Here is a 23,105-nt window from a genome sequence, read left to right on the forward strand (position 1 = left end):
CGAAACCCTAGCCGCCGCCGATCGAACCTGCGTTAGCTGCAGCAGGTTCCGCCACTGACAGTCCTATGGCATCAGTTGCAGGAGGGGAGAGCTCTGCCTCCCCTCCACTGGACATGCCCTCAACTGACAAGAAGCAAAAGACAGAGAATCTGCACTCTGCAGACGCAGACCCAGAAACGGAAAAAGACAAGCAAAGGACGCAAGAAGGACAGACGAACTCAGATCGAAATGTAGAGGACGACGCAAGCAATGGAAGGCACAACACGACAGGATCATCTCAGACTAAAGTGACCTCTGCAACCTGTATTCCAAAAGCAGCAGAATCGATCAAGGTCGAACTGCCAAGCCACCGCATCAATGGGGAAATCCAATTTATGCAGGATTACGCACTCATTGGAAAGTTCTTGGGATTCTGGCCCACAGAAAAAGCCTTACAAGGATGGATAGCCTCAAAATGGAAGCCCAAAGGACAAGTGACTTTACAGCTTGGCCCAAAGGGCTTCTTCACAGCCATTTTTAACTGTCTAGAAGACAAAACAAGGATATTCGAAGGAGGCCCGTACTTCTTCAACTCTTCAGTTTTGTATCTAACGGAATGGAAGCCCCGATTCAACCCTGATAAAGAAGACTTTAGTTGGGCCCCTGTATGGATCAGAATGTATTCCCTTCCTGTGGAGTATTGGCGAGAAGAAACGCTGGCAGACATAGGCAACAAGCTGGGGACCTTCGTCAAAGTTGCTACTGAAACCAAGACGCGCAAATACACCTTTTATGCCAGGATCTGCGTCAAGATGCACCTAACCAAGACCCTAGTAGACACGGTAAGTCTCTTTCACGATGACTATGAATGGAAACAGACTTTAGATTATGAGCATATCCCTTTTCGTTGTCGGAAATGTCATGAGCATGGTCACCTCTTCCGTGACTGTCCCTCAAATGTGCAGCCCAAAACTCCTTCCAATGAAACTAACATGGACCCAGATGGCTTCACAAAAATCCCCACCCGTCGCCGACATGCCAAGAAAAACCAAGCAAATCCGGCTCAAGCCTTTAAGGCGACCCCCCAGAACCGCTTCTCTGTTCTCGCCTCGCAAGACATACAAATCAGTCCCAACGCTGATGACCCAGATCAGCTGCACCCCACCCAGCCTTCCCTCAACCGCTCCAACCCCTCACTCCATTCTGAACCAGCCTCCTCTAAATCTGCAGATCTTCCCTCTACCGAAAAAACCATCTCTGTTTCAGAGCTCGGACCCATAAACCTTTCCAAGGGGAAAACCATGTTGAATGAGAATCCACAAGCTTCAGATATGGATCTTGATGCAGCCCTAGCCCTGAGTCTTCATGAACATACAGTGGAGGAGGCCCTCATTGCCTCAAATGACATGGAGGAAGATCGAGAAGATGTAGATCTAGAAGAGTTCGACATCTCCAAGCTTGACATCTCCAAACTGGAGGCAGCATGCAAGCAAAAAGAGTACAACTCAATCCCTCCCTGGCAAATAGACAAAATTGAAGGAGTCCTAACAAGGGTACAGCACCATAAAAGTTTGGGCATCCAAGGAGGCAGTCATTGGGATGGAAGGAAAATCCTTAAAGAAACAAAGAAAAGGGGTAGAAAAACAGATCTTCAGCGAACAATAGTAGTAGGGGAACTACTTATGGATTCGGGGCAATTCCCCAAGTTGACCAAGTTTTACAAACCCAAATCTCAGTCTACATGAAGCTCATCTCTTGGAATGTAAGAGGACTCAATAGTCCCTCTAAACACAGAATGATTAAAAACCTGATAATGCAAGAAAAACCAGCAATAGTCTTTCTTCAAGAAACAAAATGCAGCAGCACAACAATAGATAGTCTCAGTAATAAAGTATGGGCAGGCAGCAGTTCAATCTCAGTAGACGCCTCAGGGGCATCTGGCGGTCTAGCCATTCTATGGAACCCGCAGATTGTGTCACTTGATAATTTTCATGCCACTCTGCATCTCATTCAAGCTACATTCCACCTCATCGGCACCAATATCCATGGGCATCTTACCAATGTATACTTCCCGCAGACAATTCAGCAAAAATTGGACCTCTTGGACACGATCTCCCTCCTCAATGAAAACAGATACTTCCCTTTATGGATAGGAGGAGGCGACTTCAACATCATAAAGTCCATGGAAGAGAAACAAGGGGGCAGAACCAGGCTCGACAGTGATAGCAGCGGCTTCAAGCAATTCATTCAAGACAATCAGCTCATGGACATATCCACCTCCAATGGCATCTTCACCTGGTCGAACAAGCGTAAAGGGGCTCACCAAATTGCCTCACGACTAGATCGGTTTTTAATTTCAGACAATGCAATCCACCTCGGAGGAGATTTCAGCGCCGAAATCATTCCACAAGGAGGCTCAGATCATTGGCCCATTCTTCTCCAATGGTCCAGACCAGGCAATTGTAGCAATAGACCCTTTAGATTCGAAGCCTTCTGGCTCACAAATACCAATTTCAAGGCAGTGGTCAATCAAGCCTGGACATCCTTTATCCCGCCGGCAGGAGCTAAGATGTATCAGTTCCAACAAAAGCTGAAACATCTGAAGCAAACTCTTAAAATATGGAACCGAAATCATTTTGGCAACATACAGGAGAGCAGACAAAAACTGGAACAGCAAATGAAAGCATTGCAACAAATATTCATCCTGGAAGGACGCACAGAAGAACAAATTCAACAGGAGCAGATCCTCTGGAATCAAATTGAAGAACGTCAAAAACAAGAGGAAATTCTATGGCGGCAAAAGTCTCGAATAAGCTGGCTTAAAGAGGGTGAGAAAAATACAAAATTTTTCCACAAAACCACCATCCAACGGCGTATGCACAACAAAATTACCTTTGTCAACAATCAGCAGGGTGAAAGAGTAGAGGCTCATGAAGATATGGAGAAAGAATTTACAGGATACTTCAAGGACATTCTAAAGGAACCTAACAGTAATAGGGATGAGGCAATCCGAGCTATCACACAGCACATTCCTAAAATTATCAATGAGGATCACAATAATCAATTGCTCCAGCCTGTATCACTAAAGGAAGTAGAAGAAGCCATGGCTCAGCTCAAAGACGGCAAAGCGCCAGGGCCTGACGGATTCACAGCCAACTTCTTTCACGAATTTTGGGAACTCATCAAAATTGAAGTATGGGATCTGGTGGAAGAATCCCGTAGCATGCATTGGGTCCTCCCGGCCCTCAATTCAACCTTCATTGCCTTGGTACCCAAAGAAGCAGCTTCAAACAAACCTGAGAAGTATAGACCAATAGCGCTCTGTAATGTGATTTACAAACTCATTTCAAAGGTTATTGCAAACCGACTCAAACCGCTTCTACCCCTGCTCATCTCTCCAGAACAGACAGGGTACGTTGAAGGTCGGCAGATTATGGACGGACTAATTCTATCAAATGAAGTCATACACTCTTTAAAGCTACTCAAGAAACCAGGTATGCTTCTCAAACTAGATCTTTCTAAAGCCTTCGACAAGCTTAGCTGGAATTACATTCATAAAATGCTCTTGGCTTTTGGCTTTAATGTAACTTGGACCAGATGGATCATGAACCTTATCACTACTCCCAGTTTCTCTGTCTTACTGAATGGATCTCCCTCACCTCCTTTTCACCCCTCACGTGGCATCAGGCAGGGGGACCCTTTATCTCCTTTCCTCTTTGTTTTAATGGTTGAAGGCCTAAGCAGGCTCCTCAAATCGGTTGTTTCCTCTCATGCTCTTAAAGGTATTTCCCTTCATGGCCGTGCTCCTCAAACGCATCAGCAATTCGTTGATGACACTATGCTCTTTGGGCATCCTTCAGCAAAAGAAGCCTCTGCATTCAAATCTCTTCTATCCCTCTTCTCTGAAGCCTCTGGCACGTCCATTAACGCTGCAAAATCCCAACTCTTTTTCTTCAACACTCCCCCCTCTACGCAAAGGAATATTGCCCGAATTCTGGGATTCACAATCTCCCACCTGCCTTCTAAATACCTGGGCGCCCCCCTTACCGACTCAGCAATCAAGCAGGTGTCTTGGAGATCGCTACTGGACAAATTAGAATCAAAGCTCTCTTCCTGGACTTTCAGGGCTTTAAATCTGGCAGGCAGGCTCGTTCTCATCAAATCAGTTTTACAAGCTATGCCGCTCTATCTCTTCTCTATCTTAGCAGCTCCAAAAGGGGTTCTGAAAGCTATACGCAATCTTCAGCGAAACTTTCTCTGGGGATCCACAAGCCTGAACAGGAAATGGGCTCTTGTCAAATGGACAGAGGTTTGCAAAACCAAATCAGAAGGCGGGTTAGGACTTCGGGATCCGCTTCAAAGCAACAACACTATGGGAGCTAAAATCTGGTGGAACTGGGTCTCCAAGCCAAACACCCCCTGGGCCCAACTATGGCAAGCTAAATACGCCAGAGGCAGCCAATGGAATGACCTCATCAGAATCAACCCAACTGCGCAGGGATCACTCATCTGGAACAATGCAAAAACCCAAAGTCGCTTCATTCAAGAACATAGCTTCTGGGAAATTCACTCAGGCAAGGCCGCTAGATTCTGGGAAGACTCATGGCAGCAACTTCCCAAACTGGCCAATTTGTTCCACAAGCCTCTCTGGCAGGCTCAAATGAACCAAGAAAGCATCCCATTGGTACACCAGTTCTGACAGCCATCTCCAAATCACGACTTTCAAATATGGAAACCGGCGCGACTCTGGCAAATAGACTGGCAGGGAGAAACGTATACAGACATTGATCAGGAGCTCATCAATAGGAAGATCCGCCTTTCCAATCAGCAGGACAAACTCAGATGGGGCTACAACACCAAAGGCACATTCACCACCAAAGAAGCTCATCACCTGCGCTATTCCAACCTCCAGGCGGCTAAAGATCAACTCTGGGAACAAGTTTGGCAAACCGGCCTATGGCCCAAAATCTCCACTTTTTTATGGCTACTTAGCAGAAAACGCATTCTCACTTGGGACAATCTGATAAAAAGAGGAATTGTAGGGCCATCTAGATGCCCAAATTGTAACATAAATTGTGAAACTATCAATCATTTAATGGAAGAATGCCCATTAGCAAAACAAATCTGGGAGAAAGTCGAAAAATGCAATATGAGAGCACACCCCAGGCTGGAGGATATAACGGCAACCATAAGGACCTGGGCCAAACACCCGTTCAAAAGCAAGATCCTCAACTCTTTGTGGAGCATCATACCTGGATTTCTGTACTGGACCCTATGGAAAGAACGCAACCACAGAATCTTCAATAGCACATTCAGATCCATAGATGATCTTTGGCTCACCCTCAAAAAAAACATTCAGGAAACTCTGGCCATCAGAGTATGGAATGATAATGACATGCCAGAAATCCACCAGGAGCGCTGCATTCTGAAGGAATGGAATCTTGAACTCAAGTCCCTAGTCAAGACTACCACCAAACCTTCCACCAGATCCGCTTCACCATCCTCTTGGTCCCCGCCTGCACTCAACTCATACAAGCTGAACTTCGACGGCACTGCCAAAGGCAACCCTGGCCCAGCAGGCTTCGGAGGAGTCATCCGTAGACATAATGGAGAAGCGATACTAGTATACTATGGCACAATAGGTAAAGATACTAACAATGCAGCGGAGCTAGAGGGTCTTTGGAAAGGAATATGTCTAGCTGAACAGCATCACCTCTCCCCTCTGGAGGTTGAAGGCGACTCTCTTATTCTCATAGAGGCAGCTAAAAGAATACAGGCTGGAGCTAAGGCAGTCAAGATAGCAAAAAGCTGGAGATTGCTAAGCCGTTTGGAATCCTTGGAGGAAAAGCTCCACACTCCCCACAATTTATCCTTCCATCATGTAAGGAGAACAGCTAACCAGGTAGCAGATCGGCTGGCAAATCAAGGAGTGTCACAGTCGACACCTTACTTCTCAGGCTCCCTAGACACGGTTGAAGATGCTCAACTCAAACAGGACTGCATCTCTTTGGTGCAAAAAGACCTCCCTCCCCCGGATGCGGGTGTCTTCGAAGCATGAGTGGCAGGTGGCTTGTCACATGGGCAGCTGTCAGCCCGGACAAGCCACCATATATCAGCATGCCGATGCATTAACTGTGACGGAGGGTGAAGCCATAGGGAGGTTCAGTTCGGCTCAAGCGCCATTCAATGCGGAAGGGATTTTTCTTGGGATGTCAAGTCCGGTTCAGGCGCCATTCAATGCGCAGCTTCGGACAAGGAAAATGGAGATCCATAAGTTCGGACCCCATGCTGTATTCCTGCATTCTTCCAAGCGGCTTCAGCAACTTCTGGAAGAGACAGAACATACTCTGGCAAGGTGTAAGCTTTCTCCGAGGGAATTGGTTAAGGGAGGCAGTCGAAGGATGCCAATTGAGAGGCTCAGGATGAGCAGTCGACGCGGCGGTTCGAGGGGTCGCTCTGCTACTCAGAGGCCCGCCATTTCACCCTCCTCCTCTGTGGACATTCCTTCTGGGCAGAACAGAAGCCCGAGCAGAACAGTTGGCCGTAGCATTGAACGAGATAGGGGAGAAATCCTGGATTGCGGTCACAGGGAGCATCCAGCCGTCAGATATCGCATCCCTTGCACGCTGGAGAATAATACGCTCATTGTTTCAGTCACTGTGGAGCATTGCAGCGACCTCCGGAGGCCAAGGGATAACCTGACAGTGCCAAGGGTGGATATGCAGGTCCCCAGAGTGGATATGAGACGACCCACTCAAGCTGAAGAGGCCGGTCCCAGTGAGCCGGCTCAGAGAATGTCGCGCCCAGATGCGGAGGATGACAAGAAGCTCAAGGGTTTAGCGACGGATGAGCCTTACCTTACTGATGAGGATTAGCTCAGAAGCCTTTCCGTTCTCATGGCCAGGAACGCTACTCTCAGTCCATCTCTCTCTGTTTACTTTGTTTGTTTGTCTGTCATGGGGTCAATGTCCACCGCGAAGGTTTATGTGTCTACTATGTCAGTCTACGTGTCAACTGTGTCAAGTTATGGGTCCATCGTGTCAAGTTATTTGTCCGTTGTGGGCTCAAAAGTCTGTTGTGTCGATTACATGTTGGTTATGTCGGAAGGAAGAAACTGGTCCCTTTTTGCCTGTTGCTCTGAATGGCTAATCATGGAAAATCTCTTCGGAGATGCGAGGCTACGGCCCTTTTGTAAATTTGGATGTATTTTTGGTTTTTGTAATATAAATTAGTGCAGTCTTACGGAGAAAAAAAAAAATGTTGCGAGATTGTTTCATTTTCTGCATATGTTATTTTCAGCCGTTAATAATAGCTTTTTGTAGAGTATTCTGAGCACAGGTATCTTGTTCACTTGCTGGGGTTTGGGTGCTGTTAGGGTTTCTGAAGTAATGGCAGGTATCTCCATTACTTCCTGAGATCTAGCAGCATTTTTGCCCTCTTTATTGACAGTTGTTTTGAGCTGTGCAGAAAACATCATTGAAGGAAATTTTGTGGGCCTTCGGGGAAGTTCTCGGCTGAACCAGCCAACTCCCGCAAGCATTTTTTGTTGAGCCCAGTTGGATTTGATCCTGGGTCTATCATTCGGTTTATTTATCTTATTTGCATGAGAATTTTCTGAAGTTCTTCACAGTGACAATCTAAAATTTTTGTTCTTTAAAATGTTTCCCGTACTTATTGCTGAATCTGGCTGTTAAGGGGCCAAATCTGTAAATTATTAAGCTGATCTAGGGTTTCAGTGTCAAATTTTTGCTTTATGCAGTTTTGATTAGGGTTTTCAGTTTTGGTTTGAGGTATATATCATTTTTTTTGGGTGATTTCATCGTTTCAGGGGCAGGGTACCTCCAGAGTCCAGGGTAATGTCTCTCAGTGTCCATTTCTACTAAGGGCGTGATTGCATAGCAAATCTTCTGGCGTGAAATTACTCCGCTCCAGTATTTCAATAGACAAAAAATTCTGCAGATCACCGCCATGGCATGAGTGTGAGCAGGAGGGTTCTGTTTTCTCAGCTCGTGGTCTTGAATGATGTAATGAGATATCAATTACCGGCCGACCTGCATACAAAACATACTTTGCGTGGATTCGATTTAAGTTCATATTGTTTAAACGCCAGCAAATTGAAAGCAGTGCTCAGGGAAATTTGCTTGATTTACACGTGATCAAATCTTTGCTGCCTTACGCACAGTCTCACCTTCTTGCCGCCGACATTTCTCCATCGAAATCTTGTGGATTTGCGCACGTCCTGAGTCGTCCTTCACGCAGATCAGGGTTTCTAGCACGCGTAAGTGAGTTTCGAAATTTTGAGAGGTGATTCGCCAGGGTTACGTCCTGTTTAAGGCCATAAAGCATGCGTCGAACTGCTCTCTGCGTGCACCTGAAGAGTTAAAACGTGACTGCGTTTTGCTGCGTGCACTCGAAAAATTGTTCTTTACTGCGTTTGAGCTTATGCCCTTCAGGTATGCGGACAGGTAAAACCGATTCGTTTTCTTTGCCCTCCTCCGTCTAATTGTGCTCTCGACTTTGCATTTTGCGTTTCAATTTGTCTGGCGGGGTCGGGATTTCCATATTAACGCAGTGAGTGGCATATAAATCAAGCTCTGTTGTGGGTATAGCGTTGAATCGTGACTGCTCGTTTTTTTTAGAGGCTATACGATAGCACCGTCGTCATAGTCTTAGGTTTTACATTTTTTTTTTAATTTGTATTTTAAATAAAATCAAAAAAAGGGTTAGTGTAGTGTTGTTTCATTTTCTTTATTGTAATTTCTTGTATAGTTATATTTTGGTTAGATTTAAAGGTTATGTTAGAATTTATGTTTTAGATATTAGTTAGATTTTAGAGTTTAGTTTTAGATTATTTTTTTTAGGATTTTTATAATATAAAAAACGAGAAATAAAAAAAAATATATAAAAAAGGGATTTATTTGTAAAAATTGTTTAGATTTAGTTTTATTTAAAGTTTTAGATTTAAGATTTTAATTTTTGTTTTAGGATAGATATTTTTATTTTAAATTTTTAGATTTTTTTAATTTTTATAATATTAAAAAATAAAAAATTGAAAAAAGATTTAAAAAACTTTCGAAAAAATATAAAAATTTTGTGGAAAATTTTCTCCGTCAGATCCAGTCATTTTCGGGATTTATCATCTTTCATGCTGAGATCTAAAGTTTTCAAGTCGAGATACGAATATGATATCTGGTTAATGATTCTCATGGTGGTTTAAAGCATTCATTTTTTTTGAAAATTCTCAATTGCTGGATATCGTTTTGGTCATTCTAAGAGCATTGTGATTTAGCTGATGATAAATGATTGCTCTTCACGGTTTATGTTTCTATCAAACAAGTAATCGTTTTAAAAACAATCTCTTAAGGCACTGGTCTGCTAAATTAATCAAATCCATCTAGTGCTTATCATATCGTGTTTCGTGTCTCCCAACCAACTGGTCGACAGTTGGTCTTCATCATCTCATAGGGTCTACCCCCCTTAGCCGCGGGAGACAGGCTTAAACGGAGGGATCGGGGATCAAGGTGACAGCCCCCAGTCTGAGGGTTGTCGTGTCAATCCGCGCGACAACAGGGCTAACGCACTGCATCCCAGGGCTGACGCAGGGCCAGCGTGAGGTAAGGAGGGGCTGACGCAGTTCACAAAGAGGAAGTTGCTGGAGTCTAGAAGGCTGCAGAAATATTGCAGAGTGGAGCTGGTGAGGTATTGTAGTCAGAACAGTACCTGACAAAGCAAGGCCAGAGGAGTTGTTACCGAGGGTTTCTAGCCGAGGAACTTGGATCAACAGTGCAGTTGCACCAGACGATCAGAGTACGGGGCATCTTGACAAGCGACAGAAGGATTTCTAGGAGGGAAATCAAGACTCAAAGGGAGTCCAGAAGAGAACTTTCAGCCGAGAAGTAGAGACTCAAAGGAGTTAAACAGAGAACTTACAGGAGGGAAGTAGAGGAGCGTCATGGAACTACACGGGGCAAGAGACCAGGATAGACTGGACATAGCATCGAACTTCGCAGTCTAGAAATCCAGAATCTTATCAGTGCTTGACAGGAATCGTGTCAAGAACTTCGCGTTGAAGGTTATAGCTATCCCAGTCGACCCCAATGATAACAAGTACGAAGAGGCGATGGCGAGGGCCAAGTGCATTATCCTTGACGAGGTCAAGGTTCATGTGGTACCACATATAGCTGAGAAGGAAACGGCCATTGAGATGTGGAAGGCTCTCAAGAACCTGTACCAGCATACTTATGTGTAGAGAAGAACGCTGCTCGAGAACCAAATAAGGTTGTATCAAATGAATAAGGGTCAATCGATTGACACCTTCCTCGGAGGACTGAATGAGATCTAAGACCAGTTAACTGCTATAGGAGTGACACCGGATTAGGAGCTTATGGTGAGGACATCCCTGAATGTTGTCTCAGAAGATTGGAAAGTATTTTTCCAGAGTATCCTGGGCAGAGGGACTCTCCCACCTTGGAACGAGATGTGGGCAGCTCTTCGCCAGGAAGAGATCAGACGGCAATCGAAGACAAGTAGCAACAACAAAGGGATCAAGGTCAAGCAGGAGGAGGAGGATGTGGCCCTAGCATCTGAGGGAAAGCAGGAGAAGTGGAAAAAGAAAGATCTCTCCAAGATCAAGTGCTTCCACTGTGGGGGGATGGGTCACTATGTGACCCAGTGCCCAAGGAAGAAGAGTAAGGGAGAGTCTTCCAAGACTAAGGCAGCGCCAGCACGGGCAGAGAAGGAAGTTTTGACAGACGATGATTGTGCCATGAGTGCACATGCACCACTTGAGCGAAAGTGGGGAGACATCGAGTTGTAGTCAGATGGACTACAGGCGATGAGGGGCAAGATACTCGACGTACCCAGCCTCTTGGATTAGACCTTGCTACAGGAGCCCCGACGAGGAGTAGCAGTACTAGCTAAGTGGGTAGAGACGGATGTGGATGGAGCAGCAGAGAGAGCTACAGTGCAAGAGTCCCGAGACAGTGCAGAGCTAACAGGCTGCAGTAGTATGAGAGGCACAAGAGTGTTGCACCAGTGCAGGAAGGCACAGAGAGGTGTGCAACGGTGCGAGATGCAAAGAGTTGTTGCAGCAGCGCAAAGGTCAGAGATAGGGAGCACTTGTCAACGGCAGAGGGAGCTTCAGCATCAGTGGGTGTCTCTAGCCCAACAGGGAGGTCAATTGGGAGATCATTTACTTACTTATCAGTAACTGAGTTGCAATGCAACAGTGGGCAGCACGATGCAGCTTGATGAGAGGAGGTGCATTGCAGATGCAGTGCTGGGAGAAAGGACCAACAGCAACACGGATGCAGAGGGAGCTGTCATACAGATGCAACAGTGGCAGTGGCAGAACCATGGGCAGCAGTGCAGGAGGCAGCAGTGCAGAGGATGTTGGGCAGGAAGGCCTAGCATCAGCATAGGTACCGATGTTAGATGATCAGAGTAATACTCATGTGCCCCAACCTCCCCACCAAATTTCGTGGCTAGAGCACATCCGATGCTACCCAGAAAGGGTTTGGGCAGATTCTAAAAAGATCAGGAGATATTAAAATAATTAATATTTTTAATGGAGTCCCTAAGTCTAAACTTAGGGAAAATAAAATATTAATGTGTATTAATATGAATCTGTGTTAGGATGGTCCAAAAGACATAGATCAAGCCAGATCTAATCTTAGTCATTGATTAGGGACTTAATCTCGGCTGTTGAGATGTCAACAAAAAAAGTATAAGAGGAGGCTTGAGGGTCACTTGGAAAACACACCAGAGTGATCAGTCATTCTATTCTCTAGAGCGGGGTTTGCTATGAGAGATAGAATTAGTGATCGAGAGAGAAGCTGAGGGGCATTGAGTATGGAGAAACAGAGAAGGCAGAGATTGTGCTGGGAGAGCAGCGCAGTAGCCAAGGAGAGTGACGCAGAGCCAGCAAGGGCTCACGCAGGGCCACACAGAGGCAACCAAGTGCTGCGTAGAGCACTAGATAGGCCAGCGTGTCTGACGCAGAGGCCCAGGGCGCTGACGCAGGGCCTCCTGGGGCTAACGCAGTCCAAGAAAGGCTGAAGCAGGGCCAACGTGAGACAGAGAGGGGCTGACGCAGTCCAGATTAGGCAGACGTTGGGGTTGTAGAGCAATTTTGTGTTGAGGAACTGCAGGAAGGTTTTTCCAGGGTTTCAGCCATGATATTTCTCTCAAACTGTGAGGTATAGCTGCTAAGGAAATTCTCTATTGGGTAAGCCAGAGTCGGCACCCAGATTGTACTCTGATATTGCTTAATAAGGAAACCCTCAGATAGCTGTACCGGTTTTCCCACATTGGGTTTTTCCGGGGACATTGGTCCAAAAATAATGGTGTCATGTGATGTGTTTGTTCTTGTTTCTTTTAGTTGTTGATCTGTAATATGTTGAACATGCACTGGTGTTTATTTTCAGTATTTACTTTGTAAATAACTTGTTAAAGAAAAATAACAAGTAGATAGAAATAAATCAGAAAAAGTTGAAGGGTTTCTAAACTAAGTAAACTTAGAAACTTCAACAAACAGCCCAAAGTACAAACAAGCGTGAGCACCCGATAGCAAAATGAATAAAGTACCTTTTGATTACTTGCTGATTTGATTTTCAGCTTGCATTGTCTTCTTGATTGGGTAATTTTCAGTGCTTGTACTTCACAGTGATTTGATATAACATACAGTTTAAATTGTTAAGTGATTTAAAATATCACTTGAAGATAGGAGAGCAGATTTTCTTCTATAAAATTTGTTGTAGTAAAGTGATTTTGATATATGGTATATGCTTGGGAAACTGTGTCCTAAGGGATGAAAATTAGAATTTGTTTGGTATCTTTTCTCTTAGGGTGCCTACTGTGTTAGGCAGAACTGAAGTGAAATATTGTTTGCTATTTTCTGCTCTAAATTAATATTTCAAATCTGCCCTAATGCTGAAATTCACGGAGATTAGATCCAAGAAACCTTGAGTAAGAGAGGTGAGATTTCAGTTTTGCATTGATTGTTTAGATTGAAATCTCAACATATAGTTTCCTCCTTACTGCACACTACACAGACTAAATTAGTGATGCCAACTTTGTGCAACCTACTCTTGGCAGCAAATCTGTGATGAAGCAACAACCAACCCCAAACTTCATGTTTAAAGGAGGCACAATACTTCCAAATGGATTGACACTGCTACAAATAGTACACAAGTTGAATTCATAATGCCAACTTTGTGCAGCCTACTCTTGATAGCTAATCTCTGATTAAGCAACAACCAACCCCAAAATTACTTATTAAAGGAGATATGAGACTTCCAAATGGATTGACGCTGCTACAACCATCTCTCCACCAAATCTCCAAGCCCCCACCTTTAGTCAAGAGGAACCCTATGCCAAAGGAACACTGCATCAACTCATAAATAGATTTCATCTTATAGATATAAATAGGCTTCTTACTTCGCCATCTCCAATCCATTCAGATGCACACACCCTCCCCGCCCCCCCCCCCCCCCCCCCCCCCCCCTCCAACCTGCATCTGCATTTTCTAAATTTCTATAAACAGTTTTCTGGAATCATATGACAAAGACTCTAGAACAACCTTTTCCATACCAAAAAGATTTTCAGTAAGCAGTTTGAGGATCTGAACATTCTAGGGTTCATCTTGGGCTCCCTCCCTCTAAGGTGTGCTGATAAATATTTTGGCTCCAAGATGGAATTTTGGAACTCAAACACTCAGAGGTGGCACACACAGATGTACTAGCTACTACGTATTATGGTTCCGTTATCTTCTTTTCATTTCTTGTAATTTTCCCCTTTTTTCCTAAAAAAAAAAAATCTTAACATATATTATTGTCACCTTAATATGATATTTTCTGCAATCTTAAGCAGAGCTTCTGTCTATTTCAGACACCCAAACCCACATTCCAAGAATTTTTGCAACAAAGCAAAATACAAACTTGCAGTCAACGCAATAGGTTGAGCAATATGGCTAGGCAAGATTCTAGTTGATATGAATCTTGAATAGATTTAAGACACACTTATACCATGAAAACCAGGATATGGTTCAGCACAAAAGAGCCAAGCACAATGAGATACACCATTATTTCATCAAATAACTAGTGCAAAAAAAGGAGGTTGAAGTTGTCTACTACAATACGACAGATCAACTTGCATACCTCTTCACAAATATATTGAACGGGTTAACATTCAAAACTTTATGGAGATGTGTAAAAAAACATGAAATGCTGGTAAACAAAGGTGCTAAAGATGTGATGCTCATTCTCATAGGGTTCCCTTTCTTCTATATTTAGAGGTAGAGTCAAGTTTAGGAGTGCTTGACAAATTCAGAGTGGACAATCTATTTTCAGCTTGACCATTTTTGACTGGAGGGTGATATTCCTCCTAGATGTCCATTTTTGGGACAGTTTTTGCTCATAAATATGTACTAATAAGCAATCCAAATTGTGAAAGTTTTTTGGTGAAAATCTTGTATTCTCATATCTGTACTAGCAGGATAAAGGTAATGAAAGTAGATTACCACAATATCTCATTACAAGGAATGAATCTAAGATATCATTGGTGATTGTCTCATAGCATGTAGCCTAAACTTCCTTTTTAAACAATCAACATAGAAACAACCATTTGAAACCAAGCAAAGTTCCTAGCTATTACTTTCTACTCTTCACAAAAAACAGAGAATAAATACTCATCCCATTGGAGATTTTTTCTCTTCTTTACAACAACCAACAAGAAAAGATAGATTAATACACCATTGAAAAGTATAAGTTGCATAACTCACCTTGGCTTAAGTGCATTAAGTAGATACTCAGAAGCATTACTTGAAAGAACATTGAAGACCCGATCATAGTGTTCATGTTTGAAGTTTCCCCTGCCTCATCCAAATCAAATAGACAAGACCTAGGTCCTTTAGTCCAATTGTAGTTATGAAAAAAATACTATCTCTAGAACTACAAAAGTAAAGTTTAAAAGGATTGTTGGTATGAGATCAAAAGCTGTTAGGGTTTTCATTGCACATTGAGGAAATTAATAAATATCTCTAATGGGTTAGGATATTATGTCCGCTTTATAGAAAAGATAAATATCTAATTTATAATCAAACATGCTTCTTTTTAAGAGGGAGATAGCACAAAATATTATACAAATAAGACGGTATCATACTAGTAAGATGTCATGAACTTGAGGGAAAAAGAGGGAATTGGAGGAAGGAAGTACATGTCGAACATTCAAGAAAAAACTACACAAGGAAGATGGATCTTCAAACGGAAGTAGCTTCTCCCCAAGTAAATTTCAATCAGGGGATCATGAGCAAGCAAGAACAAAATGTAGATTCATTATTATCGATGCTGGAAGAATTGGTAAATTTGCATAGAAAAGGAAAAATATGGGAGTACATCCCCCAAAAAAACTCTCAATTGGTTGCTTGTTAAGGGAAAACGGGATTTGGAAGATAATGTCAAATCAGACATGTTACAACAAACATTGGCAGATTAAATCAGATATGGATATTATCTTATGCATGGTTATTTCAGTCATAGTTACTAGTGTTTAGGATAGAGCTTTTCATCGTATGTTACATTAAAAATATATGATAATGTTAGCAAGACCAACATTTGGAGACACGATTCTCCTATTGACTCCCTCTTTCAACATTGGCCAATGGAGTCAACATGCTTACCTCTACACCTATCAGCATGGAGTTTCCATGTTTTCAATATGTGCTCATTTTGGTAATATATTTTATGTCTATTTTGTATAAGTAATAGTACCCAAATTAGCCATGTGGTAAGGACAACAATAATGAGGGAGTGAATGAACAAGACTTGGTGAGTCCGGAGATAACTGAGTTACACTGTTACATGACTATTGTTGATTTTTAGCCAATCATGTACTATAAATTTGGCATTTATGTGAATCAATTGAATAATATAATGATCTCTCTTTCATATCATACAGCTATCAGTTTCTACTAGTATTCTACTTGCATTCACTTTATCATGGTATCAAAGCAACATCAAGCATGTTTATCTCATAATATATAAAAAAACCCTTTCAAAAGTTCACCATTGAAGACTTTGAAGGTTGTGCTTAAGGATCAACCACTATTAGCAGACAAAAGAGGTTTGACACACACACACACACTTGAGAAACATGACACGTCCTAGAGGGGACCTATGTCCATATCCCACGTGTCAAACTCAAGTCGGGCATGTTTGGCAAGTATCCTAAAACAAGCACATGCACTAGATGTGTCCTGATGTGTTTGACATGTGTCCACAGAAAAGGCCCATGGAACTTCATAAGCCATGGTTTTTCCTTTCATTTTTTCACTTTCAAATGAAGGAAAAATGTTTTCCCTATCTCTCATTGTGTAAAATCCGTATTTGAGGGGATCCCAAATTCTTTGAAGAAAAATTAGCAAACCAGATTTGTCATTTCTCCAACAGCAGTATTTTCCTTGCCTCAATCCACAGGAATCATGGCTCAAGCCAGTGTCGATAATATCGGTATCAGCAAAATATCGGCGAGGGTCCAGAAAACATCTTATCGGCAATATCTGCAAAATAAACATAGCCAATATTTTCAAAATATGGCGATATTTTGCCAATATTTTGCCGATATTTTGAAAATATCGCGATATTTACTCGGCGATATATCGTTTTGCCGAAAATATCGCGATATTTTTGAATATCGTCGACATATCGCAGATATTATCAAAACTGGCTCAAACATCAAAGGCAGCAGCGAAAGCTCAAAGGAAAGGGCAGAATGTCATTGTTCGTGTCGTCACCACACCCTCTCCCACCCATCCCAACCTGCCTCCAAGTTCATCAATCTCTGCATGTGTACCATCCGCTGCAAGTGGAGCTAGAGCTGGCTTTTGTACACATGGAGATGCTCTGAGGCTTGATTTGAGGACCCTTCCTCAAGTTGAGGTTGATCATGACACTTAGAGACACATCCAGTCCTTCCATTGCACTTTTGGGGCATTTTCAGCCCTAAAAGAGAATGATGTCATGCTTAGAGAGGGCTTGCAGCTTGCACATGTGGGCAAATGTTGGAATATTTTGTTTCGTTGAGCTATTGGGATGGCTTGTAACCCATTTACTTTGTGTCTACTCAAAATTAAACTTGTTTAGGGGCTTCCAATTGAATTAATCGAAGTGATAGACCTCCTATAAAAGGAGGATCATTCTATTTAATTTTTCACCGTCATTATTGTGGATTTTGGCTTCTTTAAAAGAGCTCGATTTAACGTCTTATATTTTCCTGCTTGAGGAGATGTGATCTTTTGTGGAATTTTACTATTGGAGACTAGCTTGCATATTGGAGACATCTTTTGGGGATTGAAAGAAGGAATTTTTTTTTTTAAATTTGTGAGTATATTGCATATCGTTTATGGTTTTACATGTAATGGAATATTGCTAGGGTTTTCTATTGTTCCTTGTCTAAATGCAATTTTTTTATTGGAAAGTCTTGGTGAATCATTGTATGTTTAATCTATTTTCCTTGAAATACCTAGAAGACCTCCTAGAGAGCTTTTCTTCTAGTTAATTTCTCCCCTCATAAAAAGATAGCAAGGGTTTTGAAGTGAAAACTAGGGATTTTCCCCTTGCTCCACACATGAGTTTGATATCTCTATAGTTTAAACCCATAAGACTCCATCACCCAGGTAGGGAAAGGCACTGGGATCCTATTGATGATCAAAACTGATTAAAACTTTTTCCTTTCCTCCTTGCCTAACTTTTTCGGCACTTTATGGCAAGCCACTAGGGCTTGGCCAAGGGTTGAATTCAACTAGGGCTTGAGTCATTGAAATGTTGGAGTTGATTTGGCTAGCTCTCACCTTGACTGTGTTGAGAAATCTAGGGCAAAGACAAGAGGTGATTTCTCTAGAAATGATAACTGTTTGTGAATACTTTCTACTTCTTTTGATTAGGTTCTTCTTTAGATTGATTATTGTAGTGTTCTTTTCATCAAACAGCGATCAAAATATGAACAACAATGAGACATGGGACACAATATGTAGGCGATCAGCTAGGGCCAAAACCTCTCCAACTTGAGAGGAAAACCCAAATGAATTCTTCTTCTTATAGAATCTTCAAGTGATGAATTCCAAGACCAAGACCCTTGTTGAGAAATCTAGGGCATTAACATTAGGTGATTTCTCTTCTATTAGTGATTGCTTGTGAATGATTTTTACTTGTTTAGATTAGGATCTTCTTCATGTTAGATTATTAGTATTCTTCTTCATCAAACAGTAACCAATGCATGAACATAAATACACAAGAGAAACATCATGTAGGCTATGAGCCAAAGCCAAAACCTCTCACTCTTTGGGAGGAAAACCCACACAAATTCTTCTTATAGATATTCCAATTGACAAATACCAAGACCAAGACCCTTGACCTAGTAGCCTCTCCAAGACCAAGACACAAGTCCTCTTCCAACTTCTCGTTCACCCTTTCTTGAATCCGTTTACTTTCATCATATGAGATCACTATCGTCATGTAGTTATATCAAACTGAGGTCACTGTAATACTCCTCTTCCTCCAACAGTAGAACTGAATCCTTATGTCTGAGATAGTACCGAGACCTTCTTCAACACAATATTACTAAGGGCTAGTCACATACTAGTGATCCTCTTCCTGAATGCTTCTTCATTGTGAGATATACCAAATCACTGTGGCATAATACTGAATTGTAGGTTCTTAATGATCTTCATGATACAAAACTGTGACTCCTTCCAAGACACTGAACTGTGGTCTTATACAGAGACCAATCTCTTTCTCGCTATCACTGTGATCTCTACCCAAGAGGGATCTGATTCCCTTCATCACAGAATTGTAGCCTTTGAACTGTTGCCTTCACCGAGTAGGATATCCAAAACAGATGTGATCTGAATTCCTTTGCTGCCATTGTTCACCGAAATCTCAGAGATATATGTCAGAACTTGACTCTACTACTACCCATCCAAAAACCACAGAGATATATGAGGTTTTGTCCCTAGATCTCCTCGTTGTCCTTACCTATCCGAATTCTGCACTATGATTAGACATCTGAATTCTTCACTGTAACTGCCCACCGAAACTACAGAAGAATCTGAACTTCTGAACTGTGATTTATGCGAAGTGTCTTCACCCTATTTATAGTGGTTGGTCTTCATAAATAAGCCGACATGAGCCATGTGAACCGATGTGTCTCTTAAATAGGTAAGCCGACTTGATCTTCACTTTGTTTGGAGGCTGACTTCAAGAGAGAGACTTGTGCTTGTCATTGGAGGGCTTTATAGACATATATATATTTGACATATGCTCAAGAAGAGCTCTTCATACATGACATTGAATCTTTGACTCTAATGATAAATCCTAAGGCTCTCAATGGGAGCCACTAACAAATAAAATCTCTTACTCATGAAACCCATGAAGCAAACCTTACAATAATAATTTTATTTTCTTCTTTACATCATTTACAAAAGTCACAATTATATGTCATTATGAAGACTGAACCTAGTTACATTTTTCAACATTCCCTCTTAACTAGGGAAGTATTCATAATGGTACTTGGTTATTCTCAATCTGAAGAATTTCTCATAAGAAGAATCAGATTGGTAACCCATTTGTTTAGTATCATATCAACCAGCATTGTTACATAGCAAGACCTTGATAACAACTTTATCTCTCCACAAGATCTGAGCTCAATGCTAGCGATACCAATGATTTATAAACACTCTCATCATTGTCTCTCTCGGAATATACTCTACCTGGATACTTAGGGTATGTTCCATGAGGACTATTCTTATCTTGAACTCCCCATCCCTCAAAGCATATCAGTCCTCCACAACTACTCTTCTCTCGGATGCCCTATTTCATCGTCAAAGAGTATCGGATGCCAAATGATTACCCAATCCTCTCATTCTGTCTTCCCAGGCGAAGACCAAAATGATGTGTCTATCTCTCCCTTTCAATTAGGGAAGACATATCTATTCCAGTAAAGGAATTTACTCATTCCTACACAAGGAATGTACCTAATCTCCCTCTTGGCTTAGGAATTTCAAAGTTTCTTCCAAGTAAGAAACTTTCTTGGCTCCATCTCAAGATAGGGACCTTTAGCAACTTCTCAGGTGGAGATGATGGGGCAACCAGTTGCTTAAAGAAATCCTTTTTTCAATATCATGAATTTTCTTCTTTGTTGTGGAGTCTTCATCTTTTGGGACTTTTTCATAGGGCACAGACCATCCATCAATCATGTCATCATTTGTTTCATTAGAAAGTGATCCATCAGTCTTCATCTGGCATTGCTTCATCTTATGCTACCTGTTGACCACTACGTGTCAACTGTTATAGAATCTAGGTCAAAGTAGTGTTGTGATGATTCTCCATGACTTGATAACAAATTTGTAAAGTCTTTTTACTTTTTCTAGTTAGCTTATACTTCTTCTTATTATCAATGCATATGTGTGTGCTTCATCAAACTGCTACCAAAACAAAATAACAAGAACACAAAATTTGGCTCTCTGCTAGGGACAAACCCTCTCCACTCTTGAGAGGAAAACCCTTTGTAAGATTTATCTTATTGAAGCTTCTTATTTGAAGTTTTGAACAACTGCCAAACCCTAGACCCTTGACTAGGATACCCTCCAAGCATAAGTCAAATTCTTCTTCCTTCTGCAATGTCACTTCCGACACACCTTCCGGCACTTGGCTTCTTCGAACTTCTTCAGCTGCTTGTCTAGGTTAGGAAACCCTAGGACATTAGGGCTTCTTTGCTTCGTTATAGAGAGCACCTTCTTCCCCTTTCTTTGGATACCTTGTGGACCTAGATGCATATCCAAGTGAGACCTCTAAATGTGTTGTCCTCAACTATGGTCAAATCTGCATAAGTTGACTTCTGAAAACTTGACATGTGTGGATAGAAACCCTAGGAACAATCCTCTTGACCTCGTTGTCTATTCCTTCCTTCTTTGCTGGAGAGAGAGGCCTTGTAGGCCTAGTTTGCACCCAAAACAGTAAGGAATATATTGTTGTAATATTACTGTTGATGTAGCCGCAGACTGTCCCTCATCCCTTCGCATGTGTGGTTGTACATACCCTAGAAAACAGCCCTGCACCTTCATTGTTCTTCCTTCCTTCTTTCTTCGCTACCCTAACAGACCCCTTTTCTTGCCTTTTCTTTGTCCTACTTGTCTCCTCCTTACTTGCGGATTTCAGAGTTACTTCTTCGTTATCTTTTGGAGTGGACAACCTCTATAAATAGAGGATTGTCCTCCCATCAAGCCAACTTGACTGGTTGTCTTTAGGCGGACTTACAGTTTGCTCTTTAATTCACTTTTAATCATTATTTTGCTCCTTGTAGACTTCGTTAATGCTAGTAGAGGATTTGACCATGCTTGGAGGTGTTCCCTTGACCTTGTATGATGTCATACATGGTGTAACATGCCCTCAAAGGGTCTTATCATAATTACATTTTGACTTTGACTCTCTAGAAGCACTTCAAAATGTTCTTGTCCTATTTTCAAGGAGCAAGAAACTCATTGACAAATAATATCAAAATAAATTTTCTTTTCTTGAATAAGTACAAATATCAAAATTACATTTATGAAGACCGAACCTAGTTACATTTTCTCCAACCAACGACCCATAGCAGTACACCCCCTTTTCTCGCAAAAGGGATAAAGCCTAATCGATGTGTCCATGCCGTCCAGCTATCATCATCAGCCTGACTTCCAAGATGTTATGTAAACCCATTCTACATGTGTATAATGTAAATAATCTCAGCAAACATGTGTCATGTATGTAATGACCTAGGTAAACCTACCTTTCTAGTGACGATCTCCATTCTAGGAGGTTTTTCATATTACCAATTCATTTTCGAATAATCGACAGAATTTTTCCCTCCAATCTTACCCCAAAGTTGGAATGGATTTTGTCACTGGGATCTTACGTGAGTCCTAGTGTTCTAGATCGAGTCTATGTGAAAGTAATTTGGGAATAATCCTAACTATTTGGTTAGATTATTTTATTATAAATTGGTTGGTTGCTAGATTATACTTGTGCCACAGAAATGGGTAGTCTGTGAGGGTCTATAACAAATGGGTTTTCCCCCTTTATGATGTAAACATATGTAAATCATGATGTAAAATATCTAATGCATGGTCCTTCATAATTAGAAAACCATGGCTAAACATTTGAGGGTTGGAAAAATAATTTATCCCCTCATAGGTTAATTAATTAAATTTTCTGGCCCAAAATTAATTAAAATCCTAAGCCAAAAATTTAAGTAATTCTAAGTCCTACATAAATTTAAATTCTCCAGAGGCAAAATTCGTCGGTCCTAAAAAATTAAATTTTAGGAGGTCCCGGGACTTGAAATAAATTAATTATTTTGATAAATTTTAAACCTTTGATCCCTAGGGGTTAAGTCAAAGTCAAATTTTTGGGGAAATTAACTCAAAAATTCTATTTTTGAGTTAATTAAAATGCATTTAAATGAAAAATTCGATTTTCCTCAAAAATAAAATATTTCGACAGATGAGATTAAAAGAAATGTTGATCTTCATGAATGGTCGAGATTACTTTGACAAAAATCACTCAAACTAGCCATTAGAGGATTTATCTTTAAATAGGACGTCATTTGTCAATTGATCTATTCGATCTCTGAATCATGTACTAAGCTCTCAAGCTCTCTTGTATACATTTTTGAATTAATGCAAAAGTCTTTGGGGTTTCAACGTGCTGTGGTGTTCCTCTTCACGAATTTATGGTAACATTGTTTTAATTTCTGCCAAATGTTATGTGAAAACTATCAATCAATAGCTCTTTTAGAATAATCTGAATACAGGTATCTTATTCCGTTTGTTAGATCTACGGTAACATTCGTAATTTTGAGCGAAGTAGCAGGTATCTCTATTTCTTTAGAATTTCATTGTTGTTATACTTATCTACTAGGTTTGATGGTTGATCTAGTGCTTGCAAAAGATCTCTCAAGTTCTCATTGAGTGTTTGGGGATAATCCTCGGTTGGACCAGCCAACTCTCAACATATATTTTCTGAAAAGCCTACCTCACATAAGCTCCAAGATTTATCTAACGATAAGTTTTTTCTATAGGATGTTTTTGGGCTAGTACC

The 23,105-nt window shown here is 41.5% G+C and overlaps 1 protein-coding gene across 2 annotated transcripts in view; it reads right to left on the reverse strand.

Annotated features, from left to right (window-relative positions):
• Positions 1-23,105, reverse strand: part of LOC149166278 (uncharacterized) — a 276,820-nt gene that overhangs the window by 67,697 nt on the left and 186,018 nt on the right. Inside the window, exon 3 of one of the 2 annotated variants that reach the window (XM_089432527.1) lies at positions 14,759-14,848. In XM_089432527.1, the coding sequence (XP_089288653.1) occupies positions 14,759-14,848 (90 nt within the window). Of the gene's footprint in view, positions 1-14,758; positions 14,878-23,105 lie in introns of both variants that reach the window. The other variant, XM_089432528.1, reaches the window with a different exon arrangement.

The sequence above is a fragment of the Pinus tabuliformis genome, chromosome 5_1 (genome assembly GCF_031772625.1).
Source record: "Pinus tabuliformis cultivar Carrire ecotype Pingquan chromosome 5_1, CPIR1, whole genome shotgun sequence".
Taxonomy (NCBI): Eukaryota; Viridiplantae; Streptophyta; class Pinopsida; order Pinales; family Pinaceae; genus Pinus; species Pinus tabuliformis.